Below are 14,804 nucleotides of genomic sequence, written 5' to 3'. Positions count from 1 at the left end.
ACAGAACACATACTAATAAGAATTGTTATTGGTTGAAACTTTGCCTCAACGAATCAAAATACGCAACCTACAAATAAAACCCTTGGAAAGATAGAAAGAAGAAATAGCAAGAAAAATAGAAAGAAGAAATAGCAGCTAGCTAGGGCCTCCCAACAAGTAAGTGATCAACGCTACCCCCTGTATAAGCTTGAGCCTTTCCAGCGACTCGGCTGCTGGTTGGCCGTGGTCTCCATGGGGCGCAAAGTAGTCGTTGGTGCACACGTCGAAGACGGTGAGGTCGCAAAGCATGCACAGGCAGCCGTCCCTGAGGTGCTTCTCGTCGTCCAGGTCTTCAACCTTGATGAATTCATCCCAACCCCATGAACGGGCGTCGTGCGAGAAGCTCCGCGCCCATGTCCCAGCCCCGCCTTGGGCCTCACCGCCGACCTCATTCGGTAACTGCTTCTCGCCGTTGATGCACGACAGCCTGCCATTGTTCTGGTCTAGGAAGCTGATGTGGAAAGCCGCGGCGGCGTCGCCGGTGGGGTCATGGCTGGCGTGATCGAGGTAGAGGGAGAAGCCTTCATGGCTAGCTAACCAAATTGAACTGAATCGGTGCTTACCATGGAGTACGAGAGCGAGCGAGCGAGCGAGCGAGCGAGAGAGAGAGAGAGAGAGAGAGAGAGAGAGAGAGAGAGAGAGAGAGAGAGAGAGAGAGAGAGAGAGAGAGAGAGAGAGAGAGAGTACACATCACTAAAGATGTTCAGGATGTTTGAAAACAAGCACACATAGTGTTGAGGTGGCTAATTCATACAGGCGTTGACTTGAGTATAAAAACGGTCCTACAACTGTGGGGTTGCAAGCACTCAAATCATTAGTAGAAGGCGAAGGCACGCATCACCTTCCAGTATTGTTGGATACTACTTCCTCCGTTCCTAAATACTATAAGTCTTTGTAATGGATCATATATGGATGAATCTAGATGCATTTTAGAGTATAGATTCACTCATTTTGCTCCATATGTGGTTCATAGTGAAATCTCTTCAAAGACTTATATTTAGGAACAAAGGGAGTACAATGTACACAACACACAAACGCACACTTTGATGCGCAAGCTGATGTATAGAAGCAAATCAACACACACAAGCCCTATGGAAGAAGGAGCATTGAACAACCATAATTTCACATTGCGATTTGTTATGCAGCAAAGATAAACAGAAATACAAGAATACAAATTCTAAGCTAAAACGCCAGAGGCGATGCGACGCATTCCTCCTACGCCATCTCACAAAACCAGGTCGTGGCATACGACTACAAGGAGCCATGTTATCTCCTATGCAGGGCACCCCTGATTACATGTGTTTTTCTATGCGTGGCACCCTTTCTTCTTCTTGCAGTTGTTGTTGCAGTCGTTCTTGCAGGTGGGATAGCACTGGTTGAACCTGCCAAGCTTGCATGAACCGCAGCGTGTGTAGCCGTCGCTGACCCCGAAGCAACCATTTTGAGCTACAGTGTTGCAATCACAAGTGCATGTGTCGTTGCTACTGCAACAGGTACCTTCTGTGGTGCACCTCTTCAAGAGCTGACGCCGGCAGTCGGCCTGACCGCTGTTGTTGTAGTCGCAGGTACTGCCGCAGAGGGTTTCAACCTCTGCATCGCAGTTGGTACGGCATAGCGTCTCGCAGTCGCTGCATAAAGGCCTAGGGCCCCCCCAGGGAAGACATAACCAGCATGGCAAAAATAAAAAAAGCAAGAAGAGAAGCCCCACCTGCAGCCATTGTTGCCAAGCAAGCTTTGTTTGTAGCTAGAACCTAGAGATAAATATGTGGAGCAAGAGATGTGAATAAGATGGAGCGCCTGATACTATTTATAGGCTAGGTAGCTACCACCGGGGGGGGGGGGGGGGGGGGGGGTTACGTAGATCTAAACTAAATTTAATGGATTGGCATCTATCTAATGTAAACTGCTCCATGTGACAGTTTTGCAACTGGTACAAGTTGGCTGAGGAGTACAGACATAATATTCACCTTCACTGGGCTCCATTAAATCCCTGCACTGTCTTGACCCTTGAACATCTACAATGTCTGAACGTCATTTTTGTGGTTCACCGAATCAAAGGGAGTACTAAAATGGCCTGGTAACTTCAAATTGCACGATCAACTAATTGGCTAATTGCACAAGTACATTTTGGTATATCTCGAATCACTGATCAATAGGTACTAGTAGTTGTTGGTTTAGTGAACCAACCTATGGTTGGATGGCTAGATGGACAATGGTATGGCCAGCCCATCAGGGTTCAAGTCACATCAGGGTTCAAGTCATGGTGCTCGTATTTATCCTGAATTTATTTCAGCATTTCCGGCTATGCGCGTTCAGTGGGAGGAGACGTTCCCGTCAACTACGAGGAGCCTATGCTAACTTCGTAAAATCTCAAGACGATATGCCAGCTCAGTCTCTCGAAGGTGGTCACAGGGGTAGGGTGTGCGTGTGTGCGTTCATAGGGGTGAGTGTATGCGCGTATATATGAGCGTTTGTGTCGGTAATGATGTTTAAGAAAAAGTAGTTGTTTTACCAAGCATTGACTTCTGGCAAGATCAAGATCGGCGGGGAAACCAACTGAATCCCACATTAACTGCTTGTACCCTCCAGGTTGCATGAATTGGCTTTGATTTGGTCTTCTCTAGCCAAAGTCGCATGTGGAAGATATTGATACCCTTCTTTCTATTTTCCATCTTGATTTACGTACGTCAATCTTGTATAGCATTACTTTCTCGTAGGATGGCCATTTAGTTGTTAAGTGCCAATAGGGGTGCACATAGGCAAGACGCAGCGTTCACTGCATCGTTTTGTCTGTGAGCATCAATCCTTGTGATTCATAGGTTCGATCATGTGACATGATATTTTGGGGACGAAGGAATTTCAAGTGCATCATGCATCCAACGGGTGTGTGACATCACACACCTAATCAAGAGTAGAAAAGATTCGTACTAACATGCAAGTCGAGTATTTGACTGCTGCTACCTCTTGGATGCATGAACTAACATTAGTTAGTTTGGACTTGACCTGCTCAATCTGCATGTGAAGGAGATTCCCTTCTTACAGCACCCCTTCTTTTCTGACTTTAGTAACTTCAGTTTAGTGTTATATATGGATGGAGAAGGCAATCTGTGAGTAGTATTCTGTAGATTGATGGTAAATTATTTTGTGTGAGAACTTAGAGGCCAGGAGTCGTCCTCTATTGTATAAAAAATGCACATAAACTTGAAAAAAAAATGCCTTTTAGATTCAGTCTTTACACACTAAATTTACTGCACAGGCTATGATGTTGTTGCTGACTTTGCTGAAAGCAAGTCAGTGGTTTCTTTTTTACCTCAAAAATTTAAATCGAGGGATCACTCATTTGCCTGTCGAATTCAGGGTGTTAAAGTTCTTGCAACAGTGAACATGCTCACATGGCAACTGGAAAGCCCTTTTCATTCAGAAGCTTCTCTTGGCGCAACAGAAATTATAGGAAATGGTGCGACATTTGGTCGTCTTCCTTAAAAAAAAACTCAAAAAGGGAAGATTGTTAGAAGGGAGGGAGAGAGAGGTTTGGTGGAATAGTTCGTTGTATTGCTTGAGCCTCGTGGGCATATATATAGGAGTACAATGACCAACTTGAAGTACAAGACAAGGTAGGAACAAATCCTAGTCTATCATATACTTCCTAATATACATTATACTCAACATCCCCCCGCAGTCACAACGGTAGAGACGCAGACGGTGAGACTGGAGAAGAATCCGAAGGGAAGCCGACGGACACCCCCCCACAGTCGTAACAGTCGACGCATCACGGAGTCGTGGCTGGAGTGGAAACCAACGAGGTTGCTCAAGCTGGCGGTAGCCCTTTGTGCCGTTTGTCGATGTAGCCGAGAGCGTGGGTGGTGGAGCCGTGGTCGAGGTAGCCGTGCGAAGAATGCCGTGGTCGATGTCGAGTCGGGGTAGCCGGTGTCGAGGAGGTCGCCATGGAGCTGCGGGCGCAAGAGGGCGCCGAGTTAGCATGGGCGCATTGGTGTCGAAGTAGTGGTGCGCCGGAAAGAAGATGTTGACAACGCGTCGCGGCGGGTTTGCCAAGCCTGGGGCACATCGTAGACGAAGGCACGCACCGGTGTTGCCAGCACCGAGCATGCGTAGACGGACGAAGACGAAGTTGACGAAGCACCGACTAGGCTTGCCAGGCCCGGGGACACGTCGTGGATGAAGGCACGCATCGGTGTTGCCAGCACCGGGCATGCATAGATGAGGGACCTGCACGAGCTGTACGCCATGTCGAAGAGGTCGGAGAGGCCAGCAGAGAAGGACTCGACGACGGTTGCGGCGCCAATCGGCGCGGGGCCAATGTCGCCCGCGGTTGTCGTAGTAGATGAAGCGGTCGGGGTAGATGACGGCGACGCTGGCGACGAGCTGGTGCTGGACGAAGACGAAGGGGGTGGACGGGCGGCAACGGCTACGGATAGCGGCGGCGGCGGCCAAAGAAGAGCGGCGGCGGTGCTCGAAGTAGGCGAAGAACCCCGACAGCATGACGAAGACCGGCGCGGACGGTGGCGTTCCCGCGCCAAGGGAGACGGCGCGACACATACCACGGGAGGTCGACGCGGGATGACGGCGGAGTGGACCGCGGGCCGCGGCACTACGGCCCGAAGGGGCGACGCAGCGGCGGCAGGCAGGTCGGGGCGACGGCGGGAAGATGTCGGGGCGGCGGCGGGGACCGCGGGCCACGACACTGCGGCCCGAAGGGGCGATGCAATGGCGGTTCACGTGTCGGTGCAACCGCGGGGACGGCCTCGGGATGGCGGCGTGGACCGCGTGCCACGCTCGCTATGGCCCGACGGGGCGACGCAGCGGCGGCGCGAGGGTCGGTGCAGCCATGGGGATGGCCTGGAACGGACGACCCCGGGGCAGCGGTGGACCGCGGGCCGCGGCACTACGGCCCAAAGGGGCGACGCAGCGGTGACGCGGGTCGGTGCAGCCGTGAGGAGAACCACGTGGCGGCGGCGCTGCGGCCCGACGGGGCAACGCAGCGGCAGCCCGATGCTTGATCGGTGGAGAGGCGCGCTGAACTCGGGAACGATCTTCACGGGTCCTGCGGAGGTGCGCGTAACCGACGGGCCAGGTCGGTCGTGCGGTGTAGATGAGGCGGATCGCGGCGGCGGGTGGGTGATCAATCCGTTCGCGCGCAAGGTCGGGAACGCCGCTCGGTGGAGGCGCGGTGGCGGCGGAGTCCGAGATGAAGCCGACGGCGGCGGGCGGCAGGGCAGCTATGATTGGCCGCAGCATGGCGCGAGGCCGCAGGGGCGGGGTGATGCAGGAGTCCCGGTCGGAGCGGGGCGTTGACGGCCGGCGTAGATCGACGGGCGGGCCGTCGCGCGAACGGCGGCGGTGAAGGGCCGCCGCATGACGCGAGGCCGCCGGGTCGGGGCGACAGGCGGGCCGATGCGCGGACGACGCGCGAGGCCGCCAAGTCGGGGCGACCGACGGGCAGACGCGCGGACGACGCGCGAGGCCGCCAAGTCGCGGCGATCGACGGGCAGACGCGCGGACGACGCGCGAGGCTGCCGGGTCGGTGAAGAAGCTGGCCAATCGCGCCGGTGTTGGAGTAGAGGCGCACGGGGTCGACGGCGGCGGTGGGCGACGCAAACCGGATCACATAGTCCGGAAAACCAAAAAGTAGACGCCGATCAAAGCGACCGGCGAGGGAGAGAAAACCCGGATCAAAGGATCGGAAAAAAAGACTCTCTAGGGCAGCCTGCCACGGCCGGCGGACGAACCCTAGGTACGGGCGGCGCGGCCCCCGGCGGCGGTCATGAAGGCCGACCGCCCCAGGGGCGGCGCGCACGTGCGGAAGCGGCGGCGGCTAGGGTTTAGGATCGACTTGCGATAGATACCATGTTAGAAGGGAGAGAGAGGTTTGGTGGAATAGTTCGTTGTATTGCTTGAGCCTCGTGGGCATATATATAGGAGTACAATGACCAACTTGAAGTACAAGACAAGGTAGGAACAAATCCTAGTCTATCATATACTTCCTAATATACATTATACTCAACAAAGATCTCCGTACAACATTTCGTTAGTCACATTAGTCAGATTCAGGCTCTCTGGAACCAGCAGGATAGAATACATAAGCTCATATACACGTAGTATATAGCTACGAATAAGATCAAACTTACGGTGTGAGATTTCCAACTTCAAAAACCAAGGTCTCAACTTTAAAATGCAATAATTTCCAACCAAAATATTGCACTTTTCAATTACATTGGCACCCAACATTCAACTAAATCTATCACATATGCCAACAAACCATACTTTTAACACCAAATATCTCGACTTCCAACCCAAACAAATATGAAATCTGAAATCAACTTTCCTAGCCAAAAATGCAAAAGAAAAAAATATATTCAGGCTGCATCTATTACAACAAGGTTTGCCGGCTCCGGTAAGGGAGGTCTGATCGGCTCACTCCAGTGCTTGTAGTCGTCGCTAGGTGGTCCACTAACATAGTTGTAATTTTTATTATAAGTAGAGGTGAAGCCAGCCCCAATAATCTGTGGGGTCATACGTAGTTGCTGTTATTTTTTTCTTCACGATGAACAGTGTTTTCCGGCTCTTTTCGAAAAGAACTGTGGGGTCACCACCGAGTACAAGTATCCACCCGAGAAAAAAGGGAGTACAAGTAAAGAGAGTACACATGGCTAAAGATGTCCAGGATGTTCGAATACAAGCACACATAGTGTTGAGGTGGCTAATCCATACAGGCGTTGACTTTAGTAGAAAAAACGGTTCTACGAATGTGAGGTTACAAGCATTCTAACCATCAGTAGAAGGTGATTTATGCATAACATGACAGTTCCCTCAACAAGGAAAGAGAATAAACGGCACGGCGGCGAAGGCGCACATCACTTTCCAATACTATTGGATATATACTACAACGACGCAAACAAATACGTACTTCGATGGAGAAGCTGATATATACAAGCCAATCAACACACACCATCATTTCGCACCGTGATTCATTATTCAGCAAAGATAAACAGGAAACAAATCCTCAGCTAAAACGCCAGAGGTGATGCGCCACGACCCGTTCCTCATGTGCTATCCCACAAAACCAGGTCGTGGCGTTTACAAAAATCTACACACGACTACAACGAGCCATGTTATTCCTATGGAAGGAAACCGATCGGTTACATGTTATTCCTAGGCATGGCGGCACCCTTTCTTCTTGCAGCTGTTGTTGCAGTCGTTCTTACAGGTGGAATAGCACTGGTCGAACTGGTCACGCTTGCAAGCTTCGCAATCTGTGTAGTTGTCGTTGTCGCTGACCCCAATGCAACGGTCTTGAGCTACGGTGTTGCAGTCACAAGTGCATGTGTCGTTGCTACTGCAGCAGCTACCGTCTGCGGTGCACCCCTGGAAGACCGCACGCCAGCAGTCCTCATGACTGCTGAGCTTGTCGTTGCATGTAGCACGGCAGCGGCTTTCAACCACTGCGTTGCAGTTGGTACGGCATTGTGGCTCGCAGTCGCTGCAAAAAGGTCTCGGTGGAGGGCTCGGATGCACCAGGGAAGAGCCTTCCTTCTCGCAGCTGTTGTTGCAGTTGTTGACACATTTGGGATAGCAGTACTCGTCGAAGTAGCCGCGCGTGCAACCTTGGCAATCTTTGCAGTAATTGCTGCAGTAGGTTTCAGCCTCCGCGGTGCAGTTAGTACGGCATAGCGTCTCGCAGTCGCTGCATAAAGGTATGTGATTCCCCAGGGAAGACATGATCAACATGGAGAAAACAACAACAACAAGAAAATAAGCTCCACCTGCAGCCATTGTTGCCAAGAAAGCTTCGTTTCTAGCTACAGAGGTAGGTAAATATGTGGAGCAAGAGAGGGTCTCAAGAAACAGATGCCAATGAGCTAGCCGGTGACTTGCTATATGATGGAGCGCCTGATACTATTTATAGGCTAGCTAGCTTCCACCGGAGGCTACGTAGACCTAAACTGAATTATATGGATGGACATCTATCTAATGTAAACTGCTCCATGTTACAATTTGGTTGTAATAATGTTACAAGTTGGCTAGGCTCCATTAAGTCCCTGCACTGTCTTGACTCTTGACTCTTGAACATCTCCAATGTATGGAATTCATTTATGTGGCTCACCGATCAAAGGGAACAGTATTAAAATGGCTTGGTAACACTGTTTTGGGAAATATAGCAAGCACCAATGTGTTGAGGACTTGTTGTACTCCAGAGAACAATCACTTGAATGGCACCAATGTGTTGAGGACTTGACACTTCAAATTGCACCATCAACTGATTGCACAAGTACGCTTTGGTAGTACTAGTAGTTGTTTTTACCAAGCATTGACTTTTGGCAAGATCAAGATCAGCGGGGCTACCAAGTGAATCGCACATAAAGGGCTCGTACTGCTCAGGTTGAATGAATTGGCTTTGATTTGGTCTTCTATAGCCAAAGTCGCATGTGGAACAGATTGATACGCCTTTTTCTATTTTTCCATCATGATTTGGCTCTCACCGAATCAAAGGGAGTAGTACTAAAATTGCTTGGGGTTTAGAACACATATAGCAAACACTAATGTGTTGAAGACTTTATTTTACTCTAGATATAACAATCAATAGAATGGCTAGCTTGACACTTCAAATTGCACAAGTACGTTTCGGTACCCCAAATTACTGATCAATAGATACTAGTACTAGTTGTTTTACCAAGCATTGACATTTGGTAAGATAAAGATCGGCGACGCTACCAAGTGAATCGCACATTAATTGATCATACTTTCTAGATTGTATGAGTTGGCTTTGATTTGGTATTCTATAGCCAAAGTCGCATGTGGAAGAGATTGATACCCTTCTTTCAATTTTTCCATCTTGATTTATGTACGTTAATCTTGTATAGCATTACTTTCTCGTAAGACGGCCATTTAGTTGTTAACTGCCAATACCGGTGCACTTAGGCTGATAGGCAAGACACGGCGTTCGGTGCATTGTTTCTATCAGGCTGGCTCCTTTCGTCTGTGATTCATAGGTTTGACACGTGACATGATATTTTGGGGACGAACGAATTTCAAGTGTCTCATGCATCCATCGGTGGTGTGACATCACACACTTAATCAAGGGTAGAAAAGATTTGTACTGCCTCCATAAAGAAATATAAGAACGTTTAGATACAGAGGGAGTACTAACATGCAAGTCGAGTACTTGATTACTGCTACCTCTTGGACGCATGAACTGACATTAGTTAGTTTGGACTTGACCTGCTCAATCTGCATGTGAAGGAAATTCCCTTCTTACAGCACCCCATTATTTTCACAAACTGAATGATCACACTTGCCACGAGTGTCGTTTTGGAAAGCTTGTTTGTCTTCTGTTTAGTTCATTTTCTACTATTGCTTCTTTTGCTTTCAAATTGATCCATGGTGATGTATGGACCTCCCCCTTTCCAACTAATAGTGGCTATCTCTATTACCTTATGATTTTGGATGATTTTTCTCATTATGTGCGGAACTTTCCTCTTCAACGCAAATAGGATGTTCAACTAACTCTCACTGTATTTTACTCCTATGTATCTACGCAGTTTGCCCATTCTATCCGTTCTCTTCAAACAAACAAGCACACATAGTCTAATACATACAGACCTTGACTTCGGTACAAAAAATGGTTCTGTAAACGCAAGGTCTCAAGCATTCTAATCATCAGTGGAAGGTGATTTACATAAAAAGGGGCAGTTTCCTCCACAACGAAAGAAAGTAAATGGCACGGTGAAGGCATGCATCACCTTCAAGTATTATTGGATACTATAACGACACACAAATGCATACTTGGACGGACAAGCTGATGTATAGAAGCCAATCAAGACACGTACGCAAGCTCTATAGAAGGACTGTAATTTCACACCGTGTCAACTTTGTGAAATTTCTTTCCTTTTCCATATCATTATTCAGTATAGATAAACAGAATGCAAATCCCCAGCTAAAATGCTCGGATGTGATGCGCCACGACCCATTAATTCATTCTATGCCATCCCACAGAACGAGTTCATGGTTGTTACAAAAGTCTACGCACGACTACGGCGAGCCATGTTATTTCTTATGCAAGGCAGCGGGTCGACTACATGTTATTCCTAGGCATGGCGGCACCGTTTCTTCTTGCAGTTGTTGTTGCAGTCATTCCTACAGGTGGAACCGCACTGGTCGTATATGCTGCGCTTGCAAGGTTCACATTGTAGGGTGCCGTCGCTGATGCTGATGCAACTCCTTTCAGCCACAGTGTTGCAGTCGCAAGTGCATGTGCCGTTGCTACTGCAGCAGGTACCCTTTACGGTGCAGTCTTCAAAGACGGATCTCTGGCAGCCCTCCTGAAGGCCTCCACCGCGGCGGCAGTAGCCACTGCAGAAGGTTTCAGCCTCCGCCTGACAGCTGGTAGGGCATTGCGTCTCGCACTCGCTGCATAAAGGCCTCGGGGCCCCCAGGGAAGACGCGATCAGCATGGAGAAAACAACGACAGCAGTAAGAAGAGAAGCACCACCTGCAGCCATTGTTGCAGAGCAAGCTTTGTAGCTAGAGAGGTGAATATGTGGAGCAAGAGAAGGTGAGTTGCTATATGATATGGTGCGCCTCATGATACTATTTATAGGGTAGCTAGCTTGCAGTGGAAGATACGTAGTAACGTAGATCTGAACTAAAGTATCTGGATAGATGGCTATCTAAAGTAAACTGCACCATGTTAGAGTCTGGCTAAAAAATGTTACAAGTTGGCTTGAGGAGGATCACTGGGCTCCATTAATTTCCCGGCACTCTGTCTTGAACATCTCCAGTATGAACTTTCACAATTTCATTTTTTGGCTCACCGATCAAAGGGGGTAGTATAAATATTTCCTACTACCCGGTGGTAGTTACCACCAAAAGTATGTACTATATAAGAATGTTTAGGTCGAAAATACATATCTGCGCCCGAGCTCATCTGCACCCGTGCTGACGAAAAAATCAAAACAAATACTAGAAAAATTCAAAAAAATTCATTTTTTTGTGTGGTAGAAAATTTGGTGCATGAGGTCTGCTCCAATTTTCAAACTATTTAGACATCTGAGGAGCTCTCAGCAAAAAGATAAATTGGGGGTCTGTAAAAATGTTTACTGTTCATGTACTGTTTTGGCTCGATTTGTCTTTTTTGCCAAGAACTGCTCAGATGTCCAAATGACTTGAAATTTGCAGCGGACCTCAGGCATCAAATTGTCTACTGCACAAAAGAAGTTTGGAATTTTTTGATTTTGTTTTGAATTTTCTACAAATTGTTTTCCAACCGGGTGCAGATGAGCCTGGGCATCAAAACGCCCTACTCTGTTTAGGTAGTATATATACTACTTTTGTAGCACGTATCGTACTTTGAGTATGCTCCTTTTTACGTACAAATTTGTACGTATTTCATAGATATAATAAAAATCATGAGTCAACTTATAATTTTTTCATGTAACTCACTTTAAAGTATCTTATATATAGTATATGAACACACTTATAATGATAAAATAGTATATATATAGTACTACACGTTAGTAAATGAGACATGAGGATAACTACCACAGGTGATAGGATGCACTTCTGTTTTCTTTACTCCAGAGAACAACCACTTGAATGGGTAGCATAACACTTGAGCTAAATGCATTGTTTATGATACCCCGGATTACTTATCAATACAAAATTATAGTATAGCCAAAATGACTACTCCCTCCATTTACTTATACAAAACCACTATGAAATATATATATTGCATCTATACAAAGCCATCAACACTAAGCGAGGAAAAAATTAATGATATTTTCTCGTACTAGCAACCTGTATAATACCTGCTTGTATGTAGTCGTAATGACACTCAACTACTTTCTCCACTCAGTTTTTCTTGCATGCATGCAGTGTATTAATGATCCTACGAAAATAAATGTTGAATTGCAAAACATGTATTAAATTCTATCTTAGTATCTGTAATTTGATTTTGTGGCCTTGTATATAAAAATGAAGGGAATATATAATATTGTCATGTCATATATAGTCATCACTTATAGTCACTCATATAACAAGGTTAGTTATACGGTTGGCTATAAAAGTAGTAATGCTTTTTTCCATCTTCCCTCTATCTTTTTTTTCATATATATTTATTATTGTATTTGCCTATGAGTACACATATAGCTAGACTCTTTCATGAGAGTCCACTCTCCTCACTTCTTCATATCTCTCTCTTCCATATAGGCAAAATTGTCATGTGAAGGGGCTATAGGCCTGCTATTGTAGAGTACTTGTTCTAACGAAGCATTGACTTTGACGAGATCAAGATCGGCGGATTGATCCTAGATTTACTTGCAACTGGCTCTTATTAAGTGGTGCATTAATTGCTCGTAGTGTCCAGATCGCATGAATTAACTTTGATTTGGTCTTCTCTTGCCCCATCTTCAATTCCTGATTTATGTTACTAGTCTGGTAGTAGGGCGAACATTGACTTGTTAGCTGCAAGTTGCGGCAAGAAGACGCGGCCCTCGGTGCATCATGTTTTTTTATAAAAGGGGAAAACCCCGGCCTCTGCATCAGCATGATGCATACGGCCCTCTTATTAACAAAATAAAGAAGTATCAACATGGTTCCAAAGTTCCTCAAAAGTGAAAAAGAAGCAAAACAAGCTCACACAGAGCCCGGAGAAGCTAGATACATCAACTAGCCACATCAAAATGCCACAACCGGCTGGGCAAACTAGGTAGGAATACTAAATGCCTATCCTATTACATGACCGCCATCCAAACCGGTTGAAGATATCCCGAGCTACCATCTCCCAACGGATAGACCCAGTAACCAAATGCTCCCTGGCCTCCGTCTGGGTGAGTAGCGACCACGAACGGATCAGAGCCGTAGTCCGGAATAAAACCTGCAAAAAATGTATACATGATATTCTGTTAAAGACCAAATCGTTTCTGCAGTTCCAGATGGTCCACAGCAAAGCACAAACCCCCACCCGAATATGTCTCACTAAGTTAGGCTCAATCCCATTAAGCCATGTCCCAAATAAAGCATTAACAGAATTCGGTGGTTTGATGTTGAAAGCAATGTGGACCGTCTGCCATAGTACCTTTGCCAGCGGGCAATCAAAAAAGAGGTGTTTAATAGTCTCATCCCGATCGCAGAAACTACACCTAGTAGGTCCTGTCCAATTGCGCTTCATCAAGTTATCCTTAGTTAAAATTACTTGTTTATGAACAAACCACATAAACACTTTTATTTTCAAAGGAACTTTGACATCCCAAACATGTTTGGACGTAGGAATGGAGCTCGTATTAATAACATCAATATACATTGATTTAACCGTGAAGCCTCCAGACTTAGTCAACTTCCAGCGCAATTCATCGGGTTGTTGAGAAAGCCGGATATCCATCAGCCTCCTAACTAGATGGAGCCAGTGTTCCCAACGATTGCCCTCTAGCACTCGTCTGAACTGAATATTAAGGGGGGTAGATTGAAAAACCGAAGCAATGACCACCTCCTTTCGTTGAACAATACGATACAAAGGGGGTGTGTCGCCAAGCCAAGTGTCCTCCCAGAAACGTGTGCTTGTGCCGTTTCCGACAACAAACTTTGTCCTATTAACGAAAGCCTGCTTGACCTTCATGAGACCCTTCCAGAAAGGCGAGTCAGTCGGCCTTACAGAGACCTGCGACAAAGTTTTTGACTGGAGGTACTTGCCGCGAAGGATCTGTGCCCACACAGCATCCGTCTCCGACGAAAGCTTCCACAGCCACTTGCTAAGAAGGCATTTATTCTTAATTTCGAGATTCTCAATACCTAGACCCCCTTGGTCCTTCGGTCTACAAATGATGTCCCACTTAGCAAGCCTGTATTTTCTTTTAAGCTCATCACCCTTCCAGAAGAACCGCGATCTATAGAAGTCCAGTCTCTTCCTAACACCAACTGGTACCTCAAAGAACGAAAGAAGAAACATCGGCAAACTTGTGAGTACCGAGTTAATTAGGATTAACCGGCCTCCATATGACATGAGCTTGCCCTTCCAGCAGCTCAGTTTCTTCTCAAATCGGTCCTCAATGCACTTCCATTCTCTGTTTGTTAGCCTACGATGGTGGATAGGAATCCCTAAGTATGAGAAAGGTAGCTCTCCCAACTCACATCCAAACAATTGCCTATAAGCATCCTGTTCATCTTTGGCCCTACCAAAACAGAACAGCTCGCTCTTATGAAAGTTTATCTTCAATCCGGTCAATTGTTCAAATAGGCATAAAACCAGCTTCATATTTCTTGCCTTAACCAAGTCATGCTCCATAAAGATGATTGTATCATCAGCGTATTGTAGGATAGAGATACCTCCATCAACAAGATGAGGCACCAATCCACCTACTTGACCATTTTCCTTAGCCCTTCCTATCAGAACTGCCAACATATCTACCACAATGTTAAACAAGATAGGGGACATCGGGTCTCCTTGTCGTAGGCCTTTATGTGTCTGGAAGTAATGACCTATATCATCATTAACTTTAATTCCCACACTACCTTTTTGCGTAAATGATTGCACCTGTCTGCGCCAGGCTTCATCAAACCCTTTCATACGCAAAGATTGTTGGAGAAATGGCCACTTTAACCTTATCATACGCTTTCTCGAAATCCACTTTAAAAATCACTCCATCTAATTTTTTGGAGTGGATTTCATGGAGCGTTTCATGCAGGACTACCACCCCTTCTAGGATGTTTCTGTCTGGCATGAACGCGGTTTGGGACTGTTGCACCACAGAATGCGC

General features: G+C 46.9%; 2 protein-coding genes and 1 pseudogene across 2 annotated transcripts; all 3 read right to left on the bottom strand.

Annotated features, from left to right (window-relative positions):
- Nucleotides 1-1,189: 1,189 nt before the first annotated feature.
- LOC123064234 (keratin-associated protein 5-9-like) lies at nt 1,190-1,757 on the bottom strand (annotated as a pseudogene).
- A 5,267-nt stretch (nt 1,758-7,024) lies between these two features.
- Nucleotides 7,025-7,901, bottom strand: LOC123064233 (uncharacterized). Its single transcript, XM_044487758.1, has one exon. The coding sequence runs from the start codon at nt 7,828-7,830 to the stop codon at nt 7,210-7,212; it is 621 nt and encodes a 206-aa protein (XP_044343693.1). The 5' UTR covers nt 7,831-7,901; the 3' UTR covers nt 7,025-7,209.
- Nucleotides 7,902-10,007: 2,106 nt separating this feature from the next.
- Nucleotides 10,008-10,601, bottom strand: LOC123064232 (uncharacterized). The gene has a single exon (XM_044487757.1). The coding sequence runs from the start codon at nt 10,554-10,556 to the stop codon at nt 10,143-10,145; it is 414 nt and encodes a 137-aa protein (XP_044343692.1). The 5' UTR covers nt 10,557-10,601; the 3' UTR covers nt 10,008-10,142.
- Nucleotides 10,602-14,804: the final 4,203 nt, after the last annotated feature.

Source organism: Triticum aestivum, chromosome 3B (assembly GCF_018294505.1).
Source record: "Triticum aestivum cultivar Chinese Spring chromosome 3B, IWGSC CS RefSeq v2.1, whole genome shotgun sequence".
In the NCBI taxonomy this organism is placed as follows: domain Eukaryota; kingdom Viridiplantae; phylum Streptophyta; class Magnoliopsida; order Poales; family Poaceae; genus Triticum; species Triticum aestivum.
This window is presented reverse-complemented; position numbering and strand designations above follow the sequence as displayed.

What these genes read in the sequence shown, in the direction of transcription:
- LOC123064233 (XM_044487758.1), bottom strand. Translation starts at nt 7,830, where the DNA reads ATGGCTGCAGGTGGAGCTTATTTTCTTGTTGTTGTTGTTTTCTCCATG.
- LOC123064232 (XM_044487757.1), bottom strand. Translation starts at nt 10,556, where the DNA reads ATGGCTGCAGGTGGTGCTTCTCTTCTTACTGCTGTCGTTGTTTTCTCC.